This window comes from Solanum dulcamara, chromosome 10 (genome assembly GCF_947179165.1).
Source record: "Solanum dulcamara chromosome 10, daSolDulc1.2, whole genome shotgun sequence".
Taxonomy (NCBI): domain Eukaryota; kingdom Viridiplantae; phylum Streptophyta; class Magnoliopsida; order Solanales; family Solanaceae; genus Solanum; species Solanum dulcamara.
In genome coordinates this window covers 4928881-4955275 of record NC_077246.1, presented here as the reverse complement: position 1 = coordinate 4955275, position 26395 = coordinate 4928881, and the positions used below count along the sequence as shown (strand labels likewise).

Genomic DNA, 26395 nt, shown 5'->3' with positions numbered 1-26395 from the left:
GCTGGTTTCGGGCGCTATAGTAGCGCGTCGCACCATTGGAGCGCCAAGCCTAAAATTTCTGCAGTGATAGTTTGTAGTAAAATGATCATAAATTTTACTCCGAACTCGGAATGAGAAAATTCTAGTGGCATTGGAAAGAGGATTCAAAGACCTTTAATTTGATCGGTCATGGCACACCTAATTCCTTATATAATACTAAATATGAGCATTTGAAGTTGACCCTATTCCGGACTCATATAAAAACTTACCGTTGGAAATACTTTGGACTTGGCTTGGTATTAGAGATGCCTTATGACCCTAAACCACACCTAATGCCCTTCAAATACTTAGGAATTGATCCCAACTCATATATGAAATTAGAAGTCGTCGAGTTCAAGCCTATATGCCTATGAAGAATGGTTCGGGTCTTGACATGAAAATTTTTAAGGCGTTACATTGTTGTTGTTGTTGTGTAAGAAGCTCAGTTAGTTATAAGGTGTAGTTATGAGATGGTTTAGGTCATTTTTGGTAAGGTAAATGGGTCAAGTCTAATGGTAGTTGTGTTGCTCGAGGGTGGCTAAGGTTGTCAGCTGGCTAAATGTTAGGGTGATCTTTGAGGTCATGGTGGGCCCATGACCCACATGTCTCAAGTTCGTAAACCAGAGTAGGTAGCGAACCCGTGGTTAGTAGAGGGGTGAAGAACTATAAGGGTGAGAGTAAGGAGTTTATTAGTAAGTTAGGGTGAACGGGCTTATAAAGCTTAATTGTTTATGGTCTTTCTTAATTTCCTGTTTATATATTATGCAGTGGGTATCTGATTGATCGATGATGCCTACCAGTACGTGTTGTTTGTGCTGATACTACTCTTGTTATGCCACTTGGCATAGTCTGGTTGCAGAGCCAGTGGAGTTCCCTAGGTGAAGGCGACGATGATCCTTCGACAACTCCTACTTTTCCTCCGTTGTGGTTGGATCCGTGTCTCTTCATTTGTCTTATGTCCTGTTCTGTAGAACTCTTATACCTATTTAGACTAGTATCCTTGGGGCTTTAAACAAAGTCTTGAATAAAACTTGAGCTGGTGATTCATTGCTAGTTTAATAAAACTTCTTGACTTATTATTTAAATTTTCTGTAAAGGATTCTCCTATTTAGGTCCTAGAGTAGGTGCCCACACGGCCTGACGGGTTTGATCGTGACACAAACCCTCAAGGAAATTACATAGTGATCTAGCGAGGAGAATTATAAAGTCTTCTGGTTAAATCTCAATAGAGACATATTAAGATATTCTTCTCATTTGTTCAAAGCTTTAGTGAGAAAAATTATCCAATATCTAAGCTGGGGTAAGATAGTAAATATCCGCTGAAATTAATTGATATGTATATAAACTTTAAATTAATCCAGACACCACCGTTATAAAATAACAATGAAATGATGATAAACAACTACAAAAAGAACTGTATCCCAAATGAAAAATGTTATTTTGGGACTGCAAGGGTAAATGTTTCAATAGTTACATTTTTTTTATAAAAAGAGGAATAAGCTTCTATGTAACAAAGATACAAGAGAATATATATAATAATAAATTATAAAAGCTAGGTGGGGTTTCTAAGCCCACCATGGAGCTTCACCAGTTCTGAAGTCTGTTTCAACCCAGGGAACAAACACCACCTTCCCATCATCAATATCTGCATGAGCCAATGCCAAGGACTGTGCAAACAAGAAAACACAATGTTAGTATTAGTGTCGAGTCCATCTGGACCTAGTACTTTTGAGACGGAAAATAAATTTATGTGTAAAAATCCACAAAAAATGCTAAGAAATAGTAGATATGAACGTATAAATTTAAAAATATAATGCGTTCGATGCTAAAAACTTTTTAAAAAGTTGAACCTGTAAAGTTTAGATACTAGATTCCGCCCTGCTTGGGAGGTGCAAAGATAGCATGGGACACATTCAAATTCAGGATTTTGTGTTATTATTAATGTTGTCTCTAATAACCTGGTTGTTCAGAGGCAAATTCAGAATCCAAAAATCAATGAATTTAGAATGAGCGTGATCTTAATGTATGTATACATTTTTAAATTATACCTAGTTCGAGCCAAAAAACAATGTGTTCAGTTGAATCCATAGAACTCGCCCTAAGAAAGATATAAAGACATCTACTAAGAGCATGGAAAACAGGGGTTTTAAACTTACCAAAGGAGCAGGTCCTCTAACAACTCTTCCTTGGTTATTGTATTGGGATCCATGGCAGGGGCAAATGAACTTGTTCTCAGCCGTGTTCCATGGCACGACACAACCAAGGTGAGTGCACACGGCGTTGATACCATAGGTCGCGAGTGTTCCATCGTTCTCCACAACAAGGTAAGTAGGATCTCCCTAAAAATTCATTGCAACAATATCACGACTCCAAAATCTCATTAAATGTCCCACGGATTTGTTAAGATCATCAAAGGTAACAACTGAATTTACGAAGAAATTATGACACTGAAAGAAAATGTACGAGTACCTTTAGTCCTTGTGCGAGGGTTCGCGTTCCAGGGGCATGAGTTTTGAGCCACTCAGTCGCAACAACATCATTACCTAATGCATCTTTGGCAACGGTACCACTACTACCACCTCCTGAACTGTTGATCAATTCCAAATTAGAATGACAAATCACGAGTCATGGTTAGTAACACAAACGATATTTGAGTAACAACAGTGCCTCGTAGATAGATAGATAGATCAAGTCCGTCTAGTGATACAAAAGCAATAGCATACTGATAATTCTTGTTATAACACCCTGTTTCTTCCTTTTACCTTTTTTCAAGTACAAAGGAATTGTTAAGATATCAAGTTTCCATGGCATTACATTTGTCTATATGTCCATAATTTTACCTAGTTTGAAACTTGGAAACACAAATTAAGATATCATCATATCAACTTAGAAGATCAATATGGTCGATAAGTCTGAAATGTATGGTCAAAAAAGAAAAATCCAGACATATCATTTTAGGAAGGATGTATGTTTTGACTATGTATATATACTAATATCTTCCGGATAATTTTTAAGCGCCTTTATTTTTAAACCAAAATAACAAAAATAACGTTTGGCTTATAAGCGATAAGCCCATCCAAACTTTGCACTAGTTGCTAAAATCTGCAGAGGAGGCAAAACAGGTACACAAACATGCTAAGGCTTAAACACAAGAAAAGAAAACTTTGGTAATTCAGATAACTAGTTACAAATTTACACCAGTTGACCTCCTCTTACATCCTCATGAAATTTCAAATGGAAATAATCAAAATTACAACTAATCGAATAAAAAACCTTATGAAAAGTACAAATTTTACACTATCAAGCCACGAAATAGGAGTTAGAATATAGAATAACAACTTACTAATAAGGTTACAATCCCAATGAAAAGGTGGCCTAAATTGGATTGGGTAAGTCATACCATGCTTCCTAGAGCCCCTAATATAAGACCTGATCCTAGAAAGACATGAGTTTCGTATTTCTTGGAAAAGTAATTCAACTGCTAGTGATTTGGTATGAGAATGATTGATTTTAACGAGTCAATCTTTCTCAACTTATTCAAGATATAATTAAATAAATAAAAATACGCTCATGGTAACATACTTCAATATGATATCAAAAGAGACTTGGATCCAAATCTCATTGTCACTCGCTGTCAATTTTTTTCCCATGTATTTAGCCCATGAAAAAGAATCAGCCCGCACAAGAGCATGTGAACGTATAATTAAGTAAATGAAGAGATTTTAGTTTGTCACGCACTTCAATATTACCTATGATGCAGCTATTAGTTATGCGGGTATTAGTTATTCAATTTTCTACTCTGCATAAGATATTACACAAATACCGTCAGTACTTAAACATGTAGTTGTTATGCAGATTTCTAAATTACAAATCAAACGTCATATTAATTATATATATAAATAACTTACTTCCTAATTAGCTACCAAACATTATACTCCCTCCACTCCATTCCATATTAAGTAAACTTTTGAGGAATTTTTCATTGTGTTCAAAATAATTGAATTGTTCAAAGTTCAAGATAGATGTTTGAAACTTTTTTCATATTTATTTTTTCATTTTTTGAAGTTTTATATTTTCTAGAGATAAATCACACTCCTTGCAAAAGTTATATTTATGATTTTACAAAGAGCAATAGTGAAAATATGGTTCAAATTATGTCCTTGAATGTTTTTCTTAATATATATGCATTGCCTCAAAAATTCACTTAATATAAAATGGAGGGAGTATAACTTATGTAGAAATTAATACATGAATAAGTTGCCTCTTTACTTGCTACCAATGATATTGTGTAAAACTTAAGTAAATTCCAATTATTTTTAAAAAAAAAACAGGGGAACTAATTTGTGACCAAAGGAAGATAGAACTAACCCAGGTGGTGCAAAGAAAGTAGCATAAGGTACAAGCATTCCACCAGTTGGGAGAGCAAGAGCACCCAATAGAAGCAAATTCATGAGGTTTCTTTTTTCCATATCAGGCACTCTGTCATCAGCTGGAATGCTAGTTGCCATACACTTCACTTTCATCCTCTTATCCTTTCCCATTCCATGACCATTAATTTTCATCGGCTTCACAAGCAACGCTTGTGAAACCGATGAAACACCACTCTTGCTAGAGCATAGCTGAAATTTAAAAGGAAAAAAAACACAAATAAATTGTTATAGTGGCGTAACCGGTATTTCCACTAAATCAAATTCAACGTTTCCTATGTATATACATAACATGTAAATTTGATATTATATATATATATATATATATACAATATAATATTTCGACTTTTGCAGTACCTGAGAAGGAGTTACAGGAGAAAGAGTGGAAGAAGCCATGTTAATGTAAATGTTTTTTTTGAGAGAAGAGAGGAAGTTGATGGATGTTACTCTTGTATTGTATAAAAAAAAAAATAGATTAGGGGAAAGATGATGAGAGTCACTCAATCACCAGATAAGGCAAAGTGACAAGTAGAGCCACACGTTTGGATATTAGCCTTTTAAAAATTTTTGATCGTTTGTTATTTTTCTATTGGTGGATTATGAATTATCTTCTTTTCATTTTCGTGTCTTTGTTATGGTATATCCAACAAATTGACCTATAGGGCATAGTTGGGCTCATAAATCAACTTTAAAATAAGAAAAAATTATTTAATACACAATTTATTTTATTGAAAAAATTATCTAATTATACTCTTTTATTTACCATATTTTCTATTACTCCATCTATTTCAAAAAATTTCAAAAATCTCTTCTTTTCATCCGGATACATTAGTTCAGTAATCTGGATACATTAATTTTAATTCATAAATATATCTATATTCAATGTATCATACTTTAAATGTTACCTGCTGATATATAAAAATATAATTAGTGTATCCGGATTACTAAATTAATGTATCTGAATTACTGAATTAATGTATCCAAATTACCATGTTTTTAAGGAATTTCTGGAAATTGAAAAAGGGCGGAGGAAAGTGGTAATTAGTCCTCTACACTATGTGATTCCTAAAAAATCTACTATTTTATTATATTCTCTAAAAAAAATTATTATTTGAAAAAATTACAAAAATCTCTACTCTCTCCTATTTTTAGATACATCACTTTACATGATGTATCAGTCGTATACATCACATTACGTGATGTATTAGGACGTTTTAGGATGTATCCGAATTTCATCAAATTTAATTTTTTTTTGTAATTTGAAAAAAAAAGAGTAGGGATAAAATGTAACAATCTCTTAACACTATGGGATTTGTGTAATCGTTCCTTAAAATAAGAAAAAAATACTTAAATACACAACTTATTTTATCATAGTCTTTAAAATTTCCTATCATTTGAAAAAAACTATAAATTTCTACTCTCTCCTATTCTCGAATATATCAGTTTACATGATTTATCGGTCAGGTACATCACTTTATGTGATGTATCTGTACGTTGAGGATGATGTATTGGGACGTTAAGGGATGTATTTGAAGCCGAAACGCAATATCTCGAAACATTTTTGGGATATATTCAGATTCCACCAAATTTAAGGAATTTTTATAATTTGAAAAAGAGTAAGGATAAGATATAATTAGCTCTTAACACTATGGAATTTGTGTAATTCCTACTTAAAATAGTTTTTGTAAAAATTACATAACTTTCATAGTGATAAGAGTTCAAATTACAAAAATTCATTAAATCTAAAGAATCTCGAATACATCAAGAAACGTGCGTAAACATAGCTCACAGAATCTCAGATACATCAGGAAACTTACGAATACAGAGTTCACGGATTGATAATGATACACAACTTAATGGGAGGAATGTATCCGAGAAGGAATAAAAATGTATCAACGAAAGTATTTTTTAATTTTTTTAAATGGTACAAAGTTTTAAAGATTATGATAAAATAAGATATATATTTAGATAAGTTTTCCTTTAAACGTCCGTACAATCTTGGAAATGGGCCACTTTATAATTCAAAGGTTTGAATTGTGCTCGATTTTTGTAAAGGGAAATTTTCATCAGTAGTTATAGTTTTTTTAATTAGATTGATAATTTTTTTGTTGGAATTTTATCTGTTCACTAGCTATTATTTTGTAGTTATATCTATTTGTTCAACCTAGTTGTATACAATTTCGCTAGATATATTATATTTATTCACTCAATCCAGTTATATCAACACAGAATTTGCTAAATACATTATATTTGTTCGCTCAACCTAGTTTGAATGAGCTTTTCATTTTATCTTGGCAAAATACAAAAAGGTTAAAACCGCTTCTGTATAAAAATCGGATGAATGAATAACATCATTAATTCTAGTATGGGCAATTTAATTTCGGGACCCAACATCGGTTGAGATGGGTCCATTGGTTGAAACAAATTTAGAACTGGTGAGGCTCCATGGAGGGGTTAGAAATCCCATCTTGTATCTTTGTTACATAGAAGCTTATTACCCTTTTTGTAAAGAAAAAAATGTAACTATTGATGAAACATTACCCTTGCAGTCCCAAAATAACATTTTTCATTGGGATACAGTTCTTTTTGTAATTGCTTAATATCATCATTTCATTTTATACAATGGCGTCTGGATCAACTTATAGGCATACAATTAATTTCATTGGATATTTACTATCTTTTTTTAGTTTAAATATCAGATAATTTTGCTCATCCAAACTTTGAGCAGATGAGAGGAACTTTTTCTTTTTTGGGGGCTCTATTGAGATTTAAATGGAAGACTTTTTTAATTGCCCTTGCTATATATGATTACTATGTCATATCCTTGAGGGTTTGTTTATCATTTTTTCTACATCGCTCCACTTTCATTAAGAATAAACAATACAAATGTAATAACTTGTTTGGATGGTTGTTACCTATTGTTTCATAATATCTTATATTATATAATACTATATTAATTTAATAAATATAACAAATGGATACATTATATCTTTTCTATCATTTCCTAATGTCATGTAGTAACAATTTGAAGAATAAACTTACAATGGTACCAAAAAGAAGAAGGTTACAAGGTGAAATTGCACAATAAATATGGATAAGATGAAGAAAAAATAAATTGCGCAATTACATCTAATTCAATTGTTACACAAAATAACACTTTTCATCATTACATAACGAATTTAACAATACAATACAATAAAATTTGAATAACATAAAAAATAAATATTATATTTAAAATAACAATATGATACACTGTAATAGATAACAAGCATCCAAACAAGTTGTAACTAAGAAGATCATACAAAACCAAAATATAAGAAAAGAGACAGAAAGGGGGAAAAAAAGACAACAGAAAAGTAAAGAGAAGCAACTCAATTTGGACGATTTCTCAGCCTCTTTTTAGCTTAATTAATATTTTTCAATCTGATGGCAGCAAACACATAAATTGTTATGAATCTACCTTAACCCCATATGTTTATGAGGTTCCTGGATAACATGAGCAACTCCTTTTGTGTCTGAATCCATTGGGGAAATCGTGGCGTATTAACTCAAACAACTGTAGATTAGTTGAAGAGTTCAAAATTTCATCATTACAAGGTCCTTTCTTCAATCTAACGTTAAGTGAATAAGTTGGAGTTTTAAAATATTTTTCTTCGTCCCAATTCTCTTTTTCACTATACTAATCTCAATACACACTGTATTATTTTTCCACATTTCTCATAATTCTCACTCACAGCATAAAAGAAAAAGAACCACCATTATTTATAGGTGTAAAATTCTTTCATAGAGTAAATACCAAGCTATCATTTGGCCCCAAGTTAAAATATTCATGGCAAGTAATTTTTGGATAAAGTTTTGGTGAAGTTTCACCATGCATTTGACCACAAATTTTCTCAAGAATAATTGTTTGTTTCAAAAAATATTATTTTGTACCTGTAAGTTCTAAAAATTATTAAAAATACCCATAAATTTGTGTTATCATTTTATAATGAACATGTTCCGTTAAAAAAATCTTATAACATAATTGATAACAATCAACAACAACAAAATAACAATATGGGCAAAAACAATACATTAATCGAATCAAAAATAAATTATTCTTTTTTCAATCTTGTCACTCAAACTATTCTTTTCTGGAGGAGGTAATAACAAACTATTCTTTTAGAAAATCTTCCCATATTCTACGAACAATCTCTTCCCGATAAAAAATGATGGGTGTTTTTATAAAATATAAAAGTTTGGGATAATTTTTAAAACTTTCCGAGTATCCAAGTTCTCGTTTTTTCTAGAACTTGAAAACTTGAGATATTTGTCAAGTATATTTGCCAAGTAATGACAAATTATATGACCGAACACTTGTTCCCAATTTCTTTTTAAATTTTTCTCCAAAAACTACTAAGAGCCAAACGACACCCAAAATAGTGGGATCATAACATTGTAGACCATGTGATAGGGGTTATAATATTTAAGTATTAGTGGGGCAATTAATGGTAGATCATGACATTAGGAGTTACATGAGTTACATCGAAAAATGATAATCATCTTCTTGTTAATTTATAACCACTAACATATACACTTTAATATTTTAATTAATATTAAATTGCATAAGAATTGGAAGGAAGAAAGTACAATCAGTATTAATTACTACCTCTCAAAATCCTTTAATAATATGAGCATAGAAATTCATCATAACACACAACAGGACCATGGTCAAATTCTGAAGGCACACAAAATTCACTACTAGTAGTGGTACTAAAACTATCTAGTACAAATGGTTCTCTCCAAAAATTTCCACTGGATTTTTCAAATAATTCTTCTTGAAATACCTCACATTCTCTATCCACAATATTTTCCATATTTTGGTCATTTGTAGCACAAGAAAGAAACTTCACTACATGATTCATTTGGTGAAATGATATTTTGGTCTTCAGCATTTTGAGTGACATTATTGGCCTTTCTCTTTTTTCCATTAGATGTTAATTCTTGAATTGATCTTTTCTTAAGAGAGGTGTGCCAATGATTCTTTATTTCATTGTCTAATCTTCCTGATAAGTAAACGGCAATTGCTGACCATCTTCAATAAAGAAATAAAAAGGTTACATTAGAATTTTGTATTAAAAAAAAGCAATTCAATATACAAAGCATCCGTGTCCGTTTACCTAGGATCCGAAAAAAGCCACTCAAGAGGTGTGATATATGTAGATAATCTCTCCTGCAAACATTAATGATTGTTTCATTCATTTTTTTATTCAGAAAAAGATCATCATCGTAAATATACTCTATTTGTTCAAAGAAAAAACAAATTGCAATAAATATATAAAAGGAGGATTGACGCATATGTTTGTATTATTTGTCTTTTAAGATTTTACATATTTTTTAAAATTAGACATTAATTAATTTTAATCATGAAACTAATTGTGCTTCTCTCTTAGTCGTTTCACTTGATTAAAACTTTACTAATTGAAATATTTAGAATAAATTTGAAAGAAAAAAAATAAATGCATCTTGTTTTCCTTGAAATATTTGAAGGAAATCTAGTTTATCGAAAGAATTTACTTTCCCCGTCTTAATTTATGTGAGAGTTCTCTGGTCATAGAGTTTAAAAATGAAAAAAAAGAATTTTTGAATTTGACAATTTTTAAAGAAAAATAGATTAAAAGAATTTAGAGATATTTATACATCTATAAATAATCTCATTAGAGATAAAATACTAAATTTAAAGTCAAATAAGAAAAAATACAATATTTTTAAATCGACTAAAAAGAAATAAATTGCTTACTTATTCCCAATTTCTGCATGAAGCTTCATGATGATCTGGTCTTCATCTATAGTATAGTTTCCTCTTTTAATATTTAGTCGGAGATAATTCAGCCATTTTGGTCTATAGCTCTTCCCACACCTTGATAATCCTTCACAAGGAGAAAAAACATCACTTATTAAGATAAATTTTGGATGTACCTTAGTGAGCGTTTGGCCCCAAATAATTTTTGGGAAGAACTTGAAAAATATTTGAGAACTTGTGTTATACAATTTGTTATTACTTGGCAAATATATTTGGCAAAATTCCCAAGTTCTCAAGTTTTAAAAAAACTAGAATTTGGGAACTTGGGAAGTTTTAAAAATTTAAAAATAACCTCAAACTTTTATATTTTATAAAAACACCAATCGTCTATTAATTTCAACTAAATATTTATCTACGAACTTACTCCATTAATATGATCAACCAATACTATTAATCCCTCTTAAATAAAACTTACCTATAAAAATATCCACCGACCCTCTTTAATTAAACTTCTCTCAATGAGCCAATAACTATATTTCTATTAAAGGAATGTGATATCATTTGCAAAATTATAGGAGAAGTGAAAGAGAGCCTAAGAATGACAAAGAGTTATTTAACTATAAACATGCCTCTTTGCGTAATGTAATTGAAAGAACATTTGGTGCGTGGAAAAGTAGATTCAGAATACTACAACAAGGCGTGAACAACTATGATTTACACATGCATGTGAAAGTAGTAGTTGCTTGTGCCATATTACATAATTTTTTGTATGAAAATCAAAGCAGTGATGAAAAATTCACTGAATATGAAAGTGATGATATGATCGTTGATAAAAATGATGAACAATTGACTCAGAGTAACAATATTGCTTCGTCTTCTCGGTCATCTGATTTAGAAATGAAAGTTTGTCGGAAAGAGATTGTTCGTACAATTAGGGAAGATTTTATAAAAAAAAGTTTTTTATTACCTCCTACGAAAAAGAATAGTTTGAGTGACAAGATTGGGAAAAGAAAATAATTTATTTTTGATTCAATTAATCTATTGCTCTTGCCTATATTGTTATTTTGTTGTTATTGTTGTTATTAATTATGTTATAAGGTTTTTTTTTGACGGAACGTGTTCATTATAAAATAATAACACAAATTTATGAGTATTTTTAATAATTTTTAGAACTTACAGGTACAAAATAATTTTTTTAAAATTTCACCATAATTTGGAAAAATTATAGCCAAACGCATGATGAAATTTCTCCCAAAAATAACTTGTCAAGAATATTTGAAAACTTGATCAGAGGATCTTATTAAAAGAAAATTCTATATGTTCCAAGATGAGGAGTCATTTTTGTTTTTTAATTTTAATTTTGTACACCATCTATGTGGGTAATTTTTTTTTACAAACTCTCAGGTCATTTAAGATAAATCTCCTTAAAATACGAGATTTGAAATTCCGACATGTTATATACATTATATCAGATAAAAGTGACCGGACGATATGAAAAATGTTCACAATAATGATATATATTATTAAAGTAGGTTTTACAAACTTGAAATTAAATTAGAGAATAATAATAGTTGATTATATATAAATATATATACCAGCAAACTTGGGAAGTTGACGCCAATTCAAGCAGCCATATTTAGTAGCATAAGCTGCTAATTTCCTGTCTTCTTCAAGTGTCCAAGTACCCTTTTTTAACCCACTTTTTTTATCATAACATTGTGTTCTAGCCATTTTTGTTCTCTCCCTCTTATTATTGCGCTTTTCCGTTTCTATATATATATATATATACTATTATACCAAAAGATATAGTGTCAAGTGAAAAAAACGTGTAATATTGTGTGAAATGAAAATAAATAAATTAAATGAAAACGAGTTATAGATGGAAAAAGAAAATAGGGGACTGTTGTACAATAATAATAATAATATATAGCTAGCAAAGTATGAAAGTATAATAAAAGAAGATAAAGGGAGAGAGAAATGGCAAAGGAAGAGAAAACGTAGAGTAGTAATATTTTCCGTGTGTTCCATGTCATTGCAGATTCAATACCTTTTATAGATAAACTTTGTTGAAAGAAAACGACCGAGCTACAGTACAAAACGCGTGAGCTATAGTAAAAATACTATTCATACACTGAAAATACTATTCATCTACAGTGAAAATACTATTCACTACAGTGAAAGTGGTTCCCATGGACATCCACACTTGTTTTACAACACTCCCCCTTGGATGTTCATGTACAAAAGAAAAATTCTAGTGAAAGAACAAATATCCTGAACACCCATAGATGTTGTGCCTCGTTAAAACTTTACTAGGACAAACCCAGTGAGAAAAAGTCTAATGAAGGAAAAAGAATACACACATCTGATAATATGTAATGACCCGTTTGGTCATTTTGAGAATGAGTCATTTCTCTTCCATAAAATACTCTCTCCGTAAAAAAAAAAAAAATTGGACTTTTTGATAATTATAATTAATTAATTGATGGATAATTTTAAATAATTAAGTTAATTAATGGGCCAAAGTGTTAACTTATTTAATTTCATATACCACTTGGTCCATAAATTAAATTAAGTTAAAAAGGAATTAGTGTTATTAATATTTTCTAAACCCTGCGAAAAGAAAGAAGGAAAACTAACCTGTTGCTGCGTTGCCTGCATACATACAATTATGCACTGCTTTGTGCCGCTTTGAGCAGATAAACATCAAGTAAGCCATACTTACAATTACATGGCTGTTGTTTAACATTTTCGGCAAAACAAAATAGCAAATTAGAAAGGTAATAATAAAATAATAAGTAGGCTGTGGGTTGGTGGTTCTTTCCACATTGTTTTCCTTTAGAAGTAAAATAAAGACACTATATTCATAAAGTAAAAGCTAGGAATGTGCAGGCAGTTATGCTCCTTGCACGTTCTTTAAGGATTTCCTATTATGTAAATTTAATTTGTTGCTTTGGTAAGTGTATGAATTTTAGATATTAGTGCCTTCGGTGGTGAAAGTGAAGGCATTGTGTTGAATTTAAAATGGATAAACTTGGCTGAAAATAATAATAATAATAATAATTTTATTTTGTTATCACATTATAAATTAAGTTTTTTTTCCATATATATATTGAAATAGATAATTAATTATTAGGTGTGTTGTATTATATGAACATCAATAGATTTATGATATTTGGAGAAGTCGGCTTGTAACTTAGAAAATACGAGGGATGACATATTAATTGGCATCAAGATTTGGAAATTTAATTGTAGATTTGTGTGAGTTTTGGGTCTAGGCTAGACATATAATAATATGAGTGTTGTTAGTTTCGAAATCTTATTGTAGTTATTTATTTGATTAGATTATACTTATTTGGAGGCCCAACGAAAAGGGAAGGCTCAAGTACCGGAGTAATTGCTCGATTAATTAAGGCAAGTGAATTTCTAAACCTCAGTTTAAGCTTGTAGATGCTTGTATTTCCGTGTTATGTGTACTGGGGAGTAATGAGAATTGAACTGGGTTATTGACTGTATGATTGGCCTTAAAAATGGAGATGAGGGGTATAAAATGGTGATCTAATGACATGTATTGGTGGAATTGATATGTTGTGATTATGGGTTTATTTTGGACATGTGAAATGACTATGTTGATGTGAGATAGGAAAAATTATTATTGTTGTCATGTTATTATCGTGAATTATATGAACATGAATTTATTGCATTAGTTCTGACATATTATGTGAGACTGAAAATGATACGAAATAAAAGGGGTCGGGCCACACACTCCGTGGCGGTATTATGAAACAAAGGGGTCGGACCACACGCTCCGTGGCAGGTATTATGAAATAAAGGGGTCGGGCCACACGCTCCGTGGCAGGATATATATATTGAGGGGACGGGCCACACGCTCCGTGGCAGGTTACATGGACAGAAATATCCCCCATGGGTTCCGGACTGTGATTCAGCGGATGTGTACCGATAGGACAGACATGCATCATTTCATTGCATTGCACTACACCTTTTTGATATTTGTGAATTTGTGTTTATCCCCATATTGCTCTGTGTGTGCTGAACTTGACTTGGTATGATTCATTGACGATACTATTGATGAGTATTTGTGGACTGTATTACTGTTGTTATTGTACAAGTGTAGAGTTGGACTGATTTTATGCAGGTTGTAGTTAAGGAGGTTCGGTTGGGAGGACAGGAGTACTTGTATCTATTAAGCTTTGCTTAGTTTTAGTTATCCACTTGCTGAGTACCGTGTTGTTTGGTACTCACCCCTTGCTTCCACACTTGTGTAGGTTGTGAGCCCGGACCTGCTTGAGCTCCTACTATTTTCTACTACATCCGAGGTTATCAATTCTGAGTGTTGAGGTAGCTGTTACATCCATCTAGCGGACACCTCTTACTCTTTTATTATGTTTTAGTCCTACTCTAGAGACAAAGATATTGTGACTGTATTTTCTTTCGTACTTCGGTAATTTATTAGTGGCTTGTATACGTGACAACCAGTCTTGGGGGATTGTGGAGATTATTTATTTGTTTTTGACCAAGTTAAACCTTATTTTATCTCAATTACTTCCGCATTTACTTTTCGTTGGTTATTAGGCTGACTCATCTCGGTGGATTGAGATGAGTGCCATCACACCCGGATTCGGGTCGTGACATAATACGCCTTAAATGTTGTCTCATTAAAAAACCTTACCAGGAAAACCCAGTGAGACAAAACCTTGGTTAAGAAAAAAAGAGTACAACGCGTATTTTACTTCCCCTAATGAAAACTTCAGTTGATATTTTGGAGACGACGCATTCCAATCTTATACCTTAGCTTCTCAAAAGTTGATGTTGGTAATGCCTTTGTGAATAAATCTGCAAGATTATCACTCAAACGAACTTGTTGTACATCAATATCACCATTCTTCTGGAGATCATGTGTGAAGAATAATTTTGGTGAAATATGTTTCGTTCTGTCTCCTTTTATGAAGCGACTTTTTAATTGAGCTATGCAAGCGACATTGTCTTCGAATATAACTATGGGTACTTTGACATCATTTTTCAGGCCGCATCTTTCTTTGATGAACTGTATCATTGATCTCAATCACACACATTCTCTACTTGCTTCATGAATTGCTATTATTTCAGCATGATTTGAAGAAGTAGCAATAATAGACTGCTTTGTAGATCGTCATGATATAATAGTTTCTCCGTATGTAAATAAATAGCATGTTTGAGATCGGGTTTTATGTGGTCTGATAAATAACTTGCATCTACCTAACCAATAAGGTCTGCACAACCTTTATTAGTATAAAACAAATTCATATCAATAGTACCCTTTAGTTAATTACACAGTTTTTAAAAATAAGAACAAACTTCAAGGATATTTGAGTAAATCAGCTGGTCAATTATCTTCTTAATTAGTCCATAAGTTTCTGTTCATCTGATGCATGACCCGTCGTTTAAAATTAGCCTAAAACGGGTTATTTAATTCATACGAGATTAGAAGCTTCATGATATATGTCAATGTTTACTATTAGTGGTATTGTTCGTTTTGGACTTATGTCCGTATAACTTTAACAAGTATTATTAGATTAGCGTCTAAGGACTCATTTGTTTTTATTAAGATTAAGACGTTTGAATTTGAATGCACATTTAAATATTAAGACGTGCATTAAGATTAAGACGTCTGAATCTGAATGCACATTTAAATATTAAGACGTGCATTAAGATTAGACGTCTGAATCTGAATGCACATCTGAATATTAAGATGTGTATTAATAATTAGATGTCTAAATCTGAATATACATCTGAGTATTAAAATGTTACGTAAAGATCTAAATATTAAATAGTTAAGGCTGTTTGTTTTCTAAATATCTGAATGTATAAAAACTGTCTTTATTTTTAAAAAAATGATAAATATAAAATTCAAATAAAATATTGAATTGATCTAATATTATATCAATAAAATATTTTAATATTTTATATGGAAATTAGTGGTGGTGATGACTAATGATGGTGATTTTATGTGCCAATTTGAGATGGTGTTTACTAATGATGGTGGTTGTGGGTAGTATTGTGGTATAGTGGTTGGTACTAGTGATTAACATAGTTATTGTTGGTAGCAATTGATAAATAATAGTGAATTTATACTGATAACTAATGACAGTGATGAGTGATGATAGAGCTTAGCGATATATAATAATGACTAATGGTAGTAATTATCGATAGTGATTAGTGAATGTAATAATGATTTGTGGCGATGATTATTATTGGTGGCTAATGGTGATAACGGTTGATTTTTGTTATTGACGATAGTTGTGGTTGGGCTGAGGTGGTGGTTGTGGGTGATAGGTGGTGGTGATTGGTGATAGTTGTGGTTGGGTTGAGGATGGTGGTTGTGGATAGTAGGTCGTGGTGATTGATTGTGGTTGTGTGTAGTCGGTAAAAGTAGATGGAGTAACGATGAACTGTCATATTTGTAGAAAATTTTAAATAAACATCTTAATAATATTAAGATTTTTTTATAGATCTTATTCATTCAGGCATATTCAGACCCATTAAGTGGTTGTAAGCTAAGAAAAACATACTTAATGATTAAGAACTGAATGATTAAGATTCAGACCTTAAAAACAAACAAACTTAATGACTGATATCTGAATGATTAAGATTTAGACCTTGAAAACAAATAAATTTAATGACTAAGATCTGAATGATTAAGATTAAGACCTTCATTAAGTTCAAACAAATGAGCCTAAGACTTGCTTTCTTTATATTATATTCAACATCCATCTCGTGTTTTTATTGATGTGAAATTCATTTAGGATAATACATACACCGTTTTTAAGAATTTAATGATCTCATTAAGGTTTGTTCTACCATCATTCAAAATTGCACGACAAATACTCGACTAAGTTGTTACAATATACATGTCACATCTTTAACATATTTTAAAAGGAGAAACTATCTTATTAGACATACGTTCATATCTTATATACTAATATCACTTATACTTTTAAATAATTACGTATCTTACAACTAATTAAGAGTTTTCTATCATATATTGAGGAAGAGATATCTAGATACATATGTTTTTGCTACCAGATACACAAAAATAGGGAAAGAGGCAAGCGAGATAGTCATGTATCTCAGATACATGCAAATTACACTAGATATATATATATATATATATGTATCTAATGTGATTCGCATGTATCTGGGATACCAGATACATAGGAGAGTGGTGAGCAAGATGGGAAGGAGGCGAACGAGAACTGTCTATGTATCCAGATACATGTGAATCCACTTAAATACTATGTATCTTGAACAAATTACATCTGTTGACCCCATGTATCTCGAGATACATGTATCTAAACGAATCTAGATATATCTAGACGGATCAAAATCTGATAAAATTTGTAATATTGAAAACGAATTAAAATGTATCTAGTAATTAACTTCTAAACTAGTGAGATTTCTCTAAGTTTTCCATTTTAAAATCATCACATAAGACGAGCATATATACAAGTTAGCACGTTTATCAGAAATAATCCTACCCAATATTTAAAGGAAAAATTACTTGATTACATTCCCTTATTTACCATATTTTTCATTATTCTCTCCCATTTTCAAAAAATTCAAAAAAATCTTCTTTCCATCCGGATACATTAATTTAGTACTTCAGATACATTAATTATGATTCTTAAATTATCTTTATGTTCAATATATCATGCTTTAAATGTTAGCTACCGATATTTAACACTCCTAATTTGTTAGTAATTTTTTGTATCAGAAACTAAATTAATGTATCCGAATTATTGAGTTAATGTATCCAAATTGCCATGTTATTAAGAAGTTTTTGTAAATTAAAAAAATATATATAATTAACTTTTTACAATTCCTAAAAAAAAATTACATATTTAAAACATGTCAAGTTGAAGTAGTACCAAAATTATTTAGTGGCAACTGGCAAGCTCTAAATTAAGATCTTTTAAAGAATATTAATGATACCTAAACCTTTTGTTATTTTAATAACTAAAGCTGTGCGCACTCGGCAGCCTTTCACAAATATAATTTGTTATATATTCATTTTAAAGTGCTTTGCATTCTAATTAAATTATTAATATAGACAAGTTTTGTCTAATTTAAATTGTTCTTTATCATAATAAAGTAGCAGCACCTTTAGTGCTCCCAAGAGTATCTTAACTTTTTACACCACTAATAATGTATTTTATTTCCTTGTCTAACTATAATTTTGATTCCGGCACTATTACAATTTTACACCTTTAATTCGCCTTTTTTTTTACTATTAAGTAACATTATATTTTAACGGTTCAAATAGAGTTTACATTTTGGATTTTGTAATCAATGACGAAATTAAAAAAATTTGCTAAGTGAATTTAAAATATTAAAGAATTAGATATACAAAGAAGTTAGTGGGATCCACCACTTAATATATATGTACATAAAAATAAGTTTAATATTATATATAACGTAATTTTCGAACAAATAAAATTCGGATGACCCAATTCTTAGGTCGCCTAGCTTTGCCCTGCTTTCAATTCTCTGGTTTCCAAAAAGGATTTAAATTATATGCGTAACAAAAATTACACTTTTAACGTAATATGATTGGATATATCAATTATTATGTTGTTATGTCTTTGAACAACTTATATGCTTATTCTTTTTTTACTAAAATATTATCTTCTTTTTTCATCACGTGGTAAAAGTGATTTAAAAAATAGATCAATTATTGTGATACTTTGTTAGCGAAGATCAATTAATTAATTAATTAAAAATCTAAGATTAAAAAAACACATAGTATAAGTAAATAATGCCAAGAGGTTATATCTTTTGCAACATGTTGTAACCTAACCAACTTCCCAAAAGAAAAAGAAAAAAAACAAATAGAGCGTGTTGTTTACAGAGTTAAAAGTTCATTATCTCAATTAAATCAAATGCATCTTTCAATTTAGTTAGGTGGTGAGCCTAATTAAAGACTTCATTCCACAAATGTGATTTTTAACTTGACATCAACTGATATCTATGTCTTTTAATTTTATTTATGCACAATTTGAATAAGTAGACACATATATTCTATGTGGCATAATACACGTAGAACATGGATTGCCATATGGGATGCATGCGTCTTTTTGTTTAACTTTATACATGTTTAGATGTCTATTGTGCACACCCAAAATTGAAGGACATATATATCAATTGTGACAAGTTAAAGGGCGTATGATTGTGTATTAATAGTAATTTGTTTATATCTAATTTATCGTCGTTAAAGATTTGCTTTGTGAACTTCCCTTTAGACCCCCAACACCATCAACGTGATTTGTGAGATTTGAATTATATACACACTTAAAAAATTGCAAACTATTAGGCCAACACCAATCTTGTTCATTAAATTACAATTTCCAAATCCAATATTTTGTTATACTAAAATAAGAGAAGAAAGGGACCAGCCGGCCAAGACTGTCCAAACCCTACCAAACAAAGCAAAACATTATTTTTTTTTCCCACCTTTCTCTAGCATCTTTTTGTTCTAGCTCAATATAAATTGAATGTCATATTTCATGTGTCCCAAAACTTTAAAAAAAAATAAAAATAAGGTCAATGAAGAGCAAGCTCTTTCTCTGTTTTCGTCCCATTGTTGAGGATTCTGTTCATCAAAATCATGCTATTGATCAATCTACTTCAAGTATTATCACAAAAAGAAGTGACAAACATGATCAATTGGTTAGTCTTTCTTGACAATCTAAAATTCTTTCTAGTCTTTTTTCTAATTTGGATGTTAGAACTTAAGACTATCCAAACTCCAAGATATATGTGTGTCTAGTGTGTGATCATTTCATGAATAGCATATTCTAATTTATTTAATTTTGTCTTCAAGATTTCACGAGTTTGACTCTTTTTTTTCATGGGCAAAACACATGAAATTATTTCTAAGTATTGATACCGGTAAAACTCAAACTCGATAAAATGTACATATGGGCCACTTTTCGACCCTGTCTTTTAAAAAATAATTATTATCAATAAGTTTCGAATTTCACATATGTCATGAAACTTCAAGATAATGATGATTTTAACTTACCAGCAAAAAAAGTGGCTATTTGTGAATTTGACCCCTCACACTCATGACCTATTCCTCTAGCTACATATTGTCATGTTGAAGTGTATGATTATATCATTTATGAGTTTAAATGAGTATTAGAGATATAAGATATATTTATTTACTGAATTATATCTTTAACAATCGCCAATTGTAAATGTTGAAATTGGGGGCGTATTTAATGTGCAAATTATAGTGTACATGAACTCATGGTGTTTCCGCAAAATTAGATATTTTATATACATAATTTTTAAAGCTGATATAATATTATCTGTCAGCATCCTGTTTTGAAAAGGCAAAATGGTTCACGTGTTGGGTTATTTACTTCAAGGAATTGATATCAATTCTCACTTAATGCCTTTTTCTTTCTTCTATTTTATAATAACGTATTCATGTTCTAGAAATCCTAAATCCTGCTCGGGCTAAATGGTTGGCTTCATTTTTGCAGTTTGAGTCAAAAAGTAGTAGGGGAAATAGAAGAGACAAGTTCTTCAAACCCTTATTAGATGGTACATCAAGGAAGCTAGGAAAAATGATCTTGAAGGGCAATAGTAACAAGCAAAAGGAAATTACTTCAATTGGCACTTTATCTAAGGGAAATCAGCCATCAAGGAAAATTGCATACAACCAAAGAGAAGCCACAAGAAGTACTTCAACATCATGTGATGAAAACAAGAAATCTAGCACAAATATTCATTTGATTGCTTTCACCTTATTTGTGACTATTTATTTTGGTAGGGTTTATGCTATATTTTTAACATTATTATGGATTCTATTGTTCTCCATAATGCCCAAGCCAGTTTGCAGGACAGTAGAAAAATTGTTTTTAGCTGGATGTTGTGTAGAAAAAACAAAGGTATAATAATGGATCATGATGTTCTTTTGAGATGGGAAATGAAAAACATGTAAATGTACAGATACATAAACATAGTACACCAACATTTCTTTTGTGAGTTGTTTTTTCATACTTCAGTCTCTTAGTTTGATTGAACACGAAATCTAAAATTACAAAAAAGACTCTAAAATCATATGATCTTAAAATGGTATGTGTTAGACACACTTTGAAAAGTTTGAATGGTTTAATGATCCATCATTTATTAATTCAATCTATTTTGACAGTTCGATTCAGTCATTTAAATATTAGTCTAACTTTAGACTAATTATATAACTCAAATTGACCCCTGAAAAACTTATTAAAGTATTTTTTAAAAAATATCTCTTTTTTTATTTTATATGTTATATATTGTCCACATAAAAAATATTATTACGTTATTATATGTTATATATTGTCCATATAAAAAAAATTATTAGGTTATTAAATAAATTAATTAAAATTAGGTAAGTGTGGACAATAACCCATTATTTATAAATTACTAGATTAATAACTTCTCATTTATTTTGTTTAGTGAGTTCTAATGGTTTGATTGAGCGAGTTATAATGATTGCATGATTCGAACATACGTATATATTAATTACAACATGATGGGTTCATTTGATTAAAATTATTTGTGTAGATTAAAGTGGCCATTGTTATAGACATGGTTCAATTCTTTTAGGGAAATATGATATTGTATGAACTAAATTGGAGTAAGGATTTAATAAATTAAACACCAAAAAGATTATGATGAAGCGGTAAATATTCCATCATCTTTAGTCAGGGATATTAGATTCGAACTCTGGTTATAGAGTTATTTTTTATATGAAGTTCTTTATCCTTCAAAATGAAATTTTTCGACGTGAATTTAGATTAGTCAGAACTCAAAGCCGATACCGTCAGACATCAAATGGGAAAACCAAAAAAATGAGACTTAATAAAACAAATCTAAAAATAGTAAGTATAAAATATTGTTTCCTAGTGATATAATTAAGACACTCCCACTTTCATCAACACGGATGGTGGTGGAGTGATAAGTACTCCTCCATCCTTAATCAAGGTTTTGACTTTGAGTCTCCTTGCGTACGGAGTCGCCTTTGTTAAGAAGTGGTTTACCCCTCCCCCCTCCCTTCAATGTGGACTCCCCGGTGCGAATCTAAATTTAGTCGGACTCCAATATATGAATATCGGATCCACCAGGTGGAAAACCAAAAAAAATACTCCCAATTTCCAATTAAATATTTTTCCCAACATAGTTGGTGGTCAGATAAGCCACTAGGAAAAAGAAGCCAAATTATGGTCTAAGCATGGAAATTAAAAGAGAACGAGTCATTTCTCTAAAGTAGAATCCACAATCACAATGAACGCTGTTTTTTTTTTGTTGTTCTTTATTTTTTTAAAATAAAATATTTTTAAAATTAGATGCATTATATATTGAAAAGGAAAAGTAAAAACACTAACAAGAAAAAAAGATTATGTCTACGTGGAAATCCGTTCTTAATTATATAGTACTTAGGTTAATTGTGTTTGTCATTATAGAACAAGAAAGAAAAAACCAATCGAGCTCCATTTGATTTTTTTATGTCTTAGTTTGACTAAATAAGAAATTTAATAATAATAAAAAAGACTCGTCTTAAACTAAGGCCTCCACTACTATAGAGAAGACAATAAAATTACTGTTGCAAATTATGTATGAAAAGAAGCCAAAGGAAAAATCAGAATGGATATTTTATAATTTTCTTTTTTCAGGTAAAAATAATATTAAAATATTTTTTTAATAGAAAAATGGAACACAAATACATTCTTTTTGTTTTGTGCAAAAGGCGATTTTATTCAAGTACTAGTTTAAACCCATGCAAAAATTATCTTTCAAAATTGAAGTTATTGAAAACAACATAAGTCGTAAATATTAGCTTCACTAAAGAAGTTGATGATTCAGAGGCGAATTCAAAATTTAAATTTTATGAATTCTGAATTGTAGGATAGTTTTAAATTTATTTTTTGAATATAGTAGTAAAAAATTAAAATTTAACACATACACATATAAAATTTAATCCAAAGCTTGAATTATATCGAACTCGTAACTTAAAAGCCAACTTCTACCTCTGAGCTGATCATCGTTATTTCTTGCCAAATTGCCAGATACTACATGAGATGTCTTTCAGAAAACACTTCAATTTCTTCTACACCATATATAAGAAAACCAAACAAACTTTTAATTAGAAAAAAAAATGAACATTTAGCCAAATTGAATTAATTATACATATTATTTGTTATTAATTAATTGAAATTTATATACTTACACAAAAATTAGACGTGGCTTTCTCATTTTTCCCTTCAGCATCACAATAATCATCTGTTCCCATCTGTTCATATCTCCTTTCCTTATTTTTTCGACGAAACAAACGTGGAAATGACAATCCAATCCTTCTTGTCCATCTTTTTTTCTATAACAAGCATATGACTCATGGTTACTCTATATCATCAAATATGAGAGAATTATTTTTCTCTAGTATTGTAATAGTATCATAAATACTCAAGAAGAAAGACATCTAGTTTGTGGGATATTAACTTCGTTTCTTTGAGAATCGAAGTTCAACTTGGGGTTGGTGACAAATTCAATGATTCTTTTGTTGCATTAAGGTACACGTACAATTCACCATTAGAGGATTTGGTGCAATGGATGGGCGCTAAGGCTACTCCTTTCTTAACTAGACATTCCGGATTCGAGTCCTAGGTAAAACAATTCTTGATAGGGAACATTTCCCCCGAGTAAAAACCTACATAGTGCAAATCTGAATTAATCGTGCTTCAATACGGATATCAGACACCTAATGAAAATTTTAGAAAAAAGGTACAAAATTCACTTTCCTTGCTACGATTTATTCTTACATGATATTTCATTCTTTTCAGGACTGATTAATAAGAAAAAAAATGTGTCATAAATTGGGACACAGGCAGTTATTAATATTGTCTATTTAGGAACTTTTCATGCTATTCACACTTCTAAAAAGAACCTTTCTCCAGAAATCTCATATTTCGATGCATTGAAAATTCACGTTTTTTTAGTAGTACATGAAAATGGGAATATGAATTTACCTTATGCTTTTGGTTTGGATTATTGGACGTACATTGAGGGTGTGTAGAATTATCGTGCCTTAACTCATGAGCATAGGCAAGAAGTTGTGCACGACGATCATACCCTCTTGTTCTTGTTGTGCCCTTAGGCCTCGATAAGAATTCATTTCCTTGAGTTCTTTTCAATTGATCAAATCTAGATTGTGAATCTATTGTTGATGAAGATTCAACATAAAAACTAATAATCACCCCTTCTCGTGTCATCTCGAACGATTAAATCTCTTGATAATAATCCATACGTTCTAAAAAGAAATTAAGATTGAAATCTCCTCTGACCGTATTTCTTGCTTGTATTGATGCTCTTTCAACTATTCAATCTGGTCATAAAAGAAAATTAGAGTTAAAATAAGTTTTTCGATTAAATGGGTCTACATACTGAACTAAAGCATGACTATATTTGTTCTTAAATAACTTGATAGAGTCTAGAGATGAAATTGGAGCAGGTGAAAAATTCCAATTTTATGCATATGTGTACAACAAAACCACTCCACTAAACTCTATATCAACTAATTTTGATGTAACATGAAATGCTATTGGGTTATCAGTTGTAAATTCAATCTATTATTATTGTTCACGTGTCCCTTTTGACTTGGGAGGTTGGTCTATTTTTTTTTCCTAGAAAACATTGGAAAGATATTAATTTAAGTTTGTGAAATAGGAGCAGTTTTGGTACAGCCTGATTGGACCTACCAAGTTTAATTGAAAGTTAAAGAAATTGGTTACATATGTTAAAAGTTTGGGCAAATATAATCTTTTACGTTTACAATATGTGGATACTTTTGGTTCAGTCTGACAGAACATCAATAATTTTATTAGAAGTTTTTCGACGCAATAATAATATATTCAGTATAATTTTATAAATAAGAGTTTGAAGAGGATAGAATGCACACAATCATTTCTATCTTTATAAGATACAAAGATTATTTTCGATAGATCAAATCGACTCAAGAAAAATGTAATCAAATCATTATACAAAGAAAGAAGAAAAAAAGGCGGCAACAAATTAACAAGAAGATAAGCAGAATAAATGTAAAAATAGGTAATATTACTAAAAATTAGGAGAATAAAATACTACGCATATGTTAACTAATACTACAATGCTCGACTATCTATTATCCTTTTACTCTTTTTTTCGACAATCAAATCTTTCTATCTAGGGTCATGTCCTCAATAAGATGAAGATGTGTCATATCCTATCTAATGTCTCCTCGTTAGTTCTTCTTCGGCCTATTTCTACCTCTTCTAAAATCGACTATAGTCAATATATCACACCTTCACTTCTCCTCTTCACATGTCCGAAACATCTCAGTGTCGCTTCCCACATTTTATCTATCAGAGAGGTCATTCTTATCTTGTCCAATATAACCTCGTTTTTTTTACTTTATCTCCTAGTATGCTCACACATCATCTGATCATCCTTATCTTCGCCACCTTTTATCTTTTGAATATGTGCATTCTTGACTGACCAATATTGTGCCACATACAACAAAATAGGTCTAACTATTCTTATCACACAACCTCGAGTTCATACATAATATCATCATAAACCATATAATACCCTGACATTTCTATTAATCTATCAATTTTAATCTATGTGACACTATTTAACTTGACATAAAAATTTTAAAAAAAGATTTTTGAAATTTGTGAACTAAAATAAATATTAGATATTTGTGTAACTATGAATCATTTCATTAAATATAAAAGAGAAATTTTAAAGTTCAAATGTCTCTGATTATGAAAAGGTAACTTTTTTTCTTGAGACAGGTTAAAAAAGAAAGAATGTCGCATAAATTAATATAAGAGAGAAATAAAATAAACATAATACGTTTCTTTTATTGGAGGAGATAAGTTGCATGATTTATAATAAATGTTATCTTAGTTATACAACCATTAATTAAAAAATTAATAAATTCTAAAAATATAGCATAAGAATGTTGGGTTTTAAATGTGTGAATAGGAAATGAAAGGTTGTGACCTTTCCAAAAGGTTGTGACTTTTCAACAAAAGTTGTGATTTTTTTTGAAGAGTTGCGACTTTTGTGAAAGGTTGTGACTTTTGTG

The 26395-nt window shown here is 30.5% G+C and overlaps 2 protein-coding genes and 1 pseudogene across 2 annotated transcripts; 1 reads left to right on the top strand and 2 right to left on the bottom strand.

Moving 5' to 3' along the window:
- Positions 1–1388: 1388 nt before the first annotated feature.
- On the bottom strand, positions 1389–4980 carry LOC129870095 (cytochrome b6-f complex iron-sulfur subunit, chloroplastic). The gene is made up of 5 exons (XM_055944686.1): positions 4803–4980; positions 4387–4637; positions 2488–2605; positions 2175–2357; positions 1389–1685 (listed from the first exon to the last, which is right to left on the bottom strand). Exons 1-5 carry the CDS (start codon positions 4839–4841, stop codon positions 1584–1586), a joined length of 693 nt encoding a protein of 230 aa, XP_055800661.1. The 5' UTR covers positions 4842–4980; the 3' UTR covers positions 1389–1583.
- A 4126-nt stretch (positions 4981–9106) lies between these two features.
- LOC129871006 (transcription factor MYB14-like) lies at positions 9107–11958 on the bottom strand (annotated as a pseudogene).
- A 7852-nt stretch (positions 11959–19810) lies between these two features.
- On the top strand, positions 19811–21253 carry LOC129871313 (uncharacterized). The gene is made up of 2 exons (XM_055946216.1): positions 19811–19947; positions 20769–21253. Exons 1-2 carry the CDS (start codon positions 19825–19827, stop codon positions 21180–21182), a joined length of 537 nt encoding a protein of 178 aa, XP_055802191.1. The 5' UTR covers positions 19811–19824; the 3' UTR covers positions 21183–21253.
- Positions 21254–26395: the final 5142 nt, after the last annotated feature.

What these genes read in the sequence shown, in the direction of transcription:
- LOC129870095 (XM_055944686.1), bottom strand. Translation starts at nt 4,841, where the DNA reads ATGGCTTCTTCCACTCTTTCTCCTGTAACTCCTTCTCAG. An exon ending in CTCCTGTAACTCCTTCTCAG is followed by an intron (nt 4,638 to 4,802) that starts GTACTGCAAAAG and finishes TTTAAATTTCAG; the next exon opens with CTATGCTCTAGCAAGAGTGG. An exon ending in CCCTCGCACAAGGACTAAAG is followed by an intron (nt 2,358 to 2,487) that starts GTACTCGTACAT and finishes ATGAATTTTTAG; the next exon opens with GGAGATCCTACTTACCTTGT.
- LOC129871313 (XM_055946216.1), top strand. Translation starts at nt 19,825, where the DNA reads ATGAAGAGCAAGCTCTTTCTCTGTTTTCGTCCCATTGTTGAGGATTCT. An exon ending in GTGACAAACATGATCAATTG is followed by an intron (nt 19,948 to 20,768) that starts GTTAGTCTTTCT and finishes TCATTTTTGCAG; the next exon opens with TTTGAGTCAAAAAGTAGTAG.